General features: G+C 42.3%; 1 protein-coding gene across 1 annotated transcript; it reads left to right on the top strand.

Annotated features, from left to right (window-relative positions):
• Nucleotides 1-285: 285 nt before the first annotated feature.
• Nucleotides 286-3,101, top strand: LOC123741875 (NLR family CARD domain-containing protein 3-like). The gene is made up of 2 exons (XM_082970918.1): nt 286-533; nt 942-3,101. Exons 1-2 carry the CDS (start codon nt 323-325, stop codon nt 2,735-2,737), a joined length of 2,007 nt encoding a protein of 668 aa, XP_082827044.1. The 5' UTR covers nt 286-322; the 3' UTR covers nt 2,738-3,101.
• Nucleotides 3,102-3,847: the final 746 nt, after the last annotated feature.

The raw sequence follows: 3,847 nt of genomic DNA, 5'->3' as shown, positions 1-3,847 counted from the left end.
GTGTGTGTGTGTGTGTGTGTGTGTGTGTGTGTGTGTGTGTGTGTGTGTACTCCCTGGTTGAGGAGATGTAATCTCATGTTTTGTCCACAGAAACCAACAGGAGAGATCAGAGTCAGAGATTCTCAGTGGTCAGTCTTCCCAGAGTCATCAAACAGACCTGGACTCTATATTCAGTGTATGTGGTCCTGTTATGTACATTTGTTTTTGTTTACCTCAAGTAAAGTTTATCTGTCAATTATTCATTATTGTGTTAATGAGAAAGCATTTCTTCTCTTGCTTAACTTATTTACTTTATTTATTTCAGTTGCTTGAAGAGAAAATTATGACATTTGTGAAGAACGAGCTGAAGATGTTCAAGAGGATTCTTAGTCCTGAACTCCCAGAAGGCTTTGAGAGTCAGAAGCAGGATGAGGAAGTGGTGGATGCTGAAGATGAGAAGCTGGAGAGCAGTGCCAGAGAGGGGGCTCTGAAGATCACACTGCACGTCCTGAGGAAAATGAACCAGAAGGAGCTTGCTGACACACTGGAGAAATGTAAGATCTGTCTGCCTCATGTTGAATGCTGTTTTATAACATTTAAAAGCTGTAGCTAAAGTACAGCTAAAGTAGCTGTGTAACTCAATGATATTGTAGCAGCCTTAACGCAACACCTTGTGACCTCATCAAGTAGCAGCAGGGATGTGTTGTGGTGATTAATTTAGAGAGAGAGAAGAGGAGAGACAGAGGACAGAGAGACAATTAGAGAGGGAAAGAGAGAGAGAGAGGAGGGAGGGACAACACTAATAATATCATCAATAATACCAATAATAACATAATGGAAACATTTATACAATCAGTTAAGAGAAGAAATTATTATAATTTAAACTTTATAACAGTCCTACAATACTGTAGGCATGAAAACAGATGTAATATTAATATCCTCTGTGGTATTTCTTTATTCAGATGAGCTTGCTGTGATTTGCCAACGTGAACTCAAATCTAATCTAAAGAAGAAGTTCCAATGTGTATTTGAGGGGATCGCTAAACAAGGAAACCCAACACTTCTCAATCAGATCTACACAGAGCTCTACATCACAGAGGGAGGAACAGGAGAGGTCAATAATGAACATGAGCTGAGACAGATTGAGACAACAACCAGGAAACAAGCAAGACCAGAGACTGCAATCAAATGTAACGACATCTTCAAACCCTTAACTGGACAAGACAAACTTATCAGAACTGTGCTGACAAAGGGAGTCGCTGGCATTGGAAAAACAGTCTCTGTGCAGAAGTTCATTCTGGACTGGGCTGAAGGAAAAGCCAATCAGGATGTTCAATTTGTATTTTCATTCCCTTTTCGGGAGCTGAATTTGATGAAAGGGGACAAACACACTTTGATTGAACTTCTCAATCACTTCTCAATGGAAATCAAACAATCAAGAATCTCCAATTACGACAAGTACAAAGTTGTGTTCATCTTTGATGGTCTGGATGAGTGCCGACTGCCCCTAGACTTCCAGAATAACAAGATCTGTTGTGACGTCACAGAGTCAACCTCAGTGGATGTTCTGCTGACAAATCTCATCAAGGGAAATCTGCTTCCCTCTGCTCTCATCTGGATAACTACCCGACCTGCAGCAGCCAATAAGATCCCTTCAGGGTGTGTTGACCAGGTGACAGAGGTACGAGGGTTCAATGACCCACAGAAGGAGGAGTACTTCAGAAAGAGATTCAGTGATGAGGACCTGGCCAGCAGAATCATCTCACACATAAAGACATCAAGGAGCCTCCACATCATGTGCCACATTCCAGTCTTCTGTTGGATTTCTGCAACAGTCCTTGAACACATGCTGAAACATAAGAGAGAAGAGATGCCCAAGACTCTGACTGAGATGTACACACACCTTGTGGAGTTTTATACCAAACAGAAGAATGAAAAGTATCTTGGGAAAGAAGAGACAGGTCCACACTGGAATAAAGAGAGCATTCTGTCACTGGGAAAACTGGCTTTTCAACAGCTTGTGAATGGCAATCTGATTTTCTATGAAGGAGACCTGAAAGAGGCTGGCATTGATGTCAATGAAGCCTCGGTGTACTCAGGATTGTGCACACAGCTCTTTAAAGAGGAATGTGTTCTGTACCAAGACAAGGTGTACTGCTTCGTTCATCTGAGCATTCAGGAGTTTCTGGCTGCTGTGTATGTGTTCCTCTCATTCATCAACAACAATGAGAATCTAATGGCCGAACCGCAATCAACGTCCAGGAACCTTTCTGCGCTGTTCAGAGACAAGCCTGAAGTTACTGTCTACAAGAGTGCTGTGGATAAAGCCTTACACAGTGAGACGGGAAACCTGGACCTTTTCCTCCGCTTCCTTCTGGGACTCTCACTGGAGTCCAATCAGAAGCACTTACGAGATCTACTGACAAAGACAAGAAGCAGCTCAAAGACCCATGAAAAAACAGTCAAGTACATCAAAGAGAAGATCAGGGAGAATCCCTCTCCAGAGAGGTGCATCAATCTGTTCCACTGTCTGAATGAACTGAATGACCATTCTCTAGTGGAGGAGATCCAAAGCTTCCTGAGCTCAGGAAGTCTCTCAGAACCCAACCTGTCACCTGCACAGTGGTCAGCTCTGGTCTTTGTGTTGCTGACTTCAGAAAAGGAGCTGGATGTGTTTGACCTGAAGAAATACTCCAGATCAGAGGAAGGTCTTCTGAGGCTGCTGCCAGTGGTCAAAGCCTCCAGAGCTGTTCTGTGAGTACATAAAATGACATATAAAAACTAATCATCAGGAAGAAATATTCAGGTTAAAGAAAAATATGCATTATAATATGTGTTTAATATTATATTGAAAACATTGAATAAATGCATTGATTTTCACATTAGTATAACAATATGACCATACAACTCTAGGAGACAGAAGAAGAATCTATATGTTGTTTGGGAGAATTAACCAAATGCATCTGCCATTGTCCTTCTACACTAAATTAACAATGTGTTTGAAGTCATGATCTCTTTGTCAGGCTGTGGAGTCACAGAGGAAGGCTGTGCTTCTCTGGTCTCAGCTCTGAGGTCAAACCCAACACATTACTTGTAAATGGGTAACAGCGTAAACAGAGAAAGCTAAGCATATCATTTTAATACAACCTGTCTGTCATTGTATTTCTTCTGTGTTTGCAGACTCACTGGCTGTAAACTCACAGACACATCCTGTAAAGTGTTGGCCTCAGTTCTCAGTTCAAACCCCTCACACCTGAGAGAGCTGGACCTGAGTAACAATGACCTGAAGGATTCAGGAGTGAAGCTGCTCTCTGCTGGACTGGGGAATCCCCACTGTAAACTGGAGACTCTGAGGTCAGTATTATCAGATATGAAAGTATTTTATGCATGTAGTTCTCCCATTTGAAAAAGTCGTAATTATTCGGACATATTACTTATAGTGTATTAAAGTAGTCATAAGTTTAGCATGTTGTCCCATATTCCATGCCTGCTGTCACGTTTCTCTAAGACAGAACCCAGAAGCAGACCAGGACAAGGTGAGTAAAATGAAGGTGAGTATTTATTGGTAGTCTTGATGTGTAATTTGAGTGATCCAGGAGACGAAGCGGAGGTGAGTTGATGAGAGTAGATGGGTGGATTCAATGACGTCACTGTATCCACCGACGGCCAGGCAAGGGAGTTGAATGTTCCGGGAGGATGACTGTAGACAGAGTAACCAGTAACAAGAACAAAACAACAAGACTAGCTCAGGAAACATGAGGCTGTTCGCTGCTAACGATCCAGCAGGGAATAGATGTCAGCTCAGGGCTTATGAAGAGGTGATGATCAGGACCAGGTGTGCAGAAGGTTGATGAGATGCAGGTGTAGG

Source organism: Salmo salar, unplaced genomic scaffold (assembly GCF_965601325.2).
Source record: "Salmo salar unplaced genomic scaffold, fSalSal1 ptg000117l, whole genome shotgun sequence".
Taxonomy (NCBI): domain Eukaryota; kingdom Metazoa; phylum Chordata; class Actinopteri; order Salmoniformes; family Salmonidae; genus Salmo; species Salmo salar.
The sequence above is the reverse complement of the archived record's forward strand: the minus strand, read 5'-3'. Positions and strand labels throughout refer to the sequence as shown.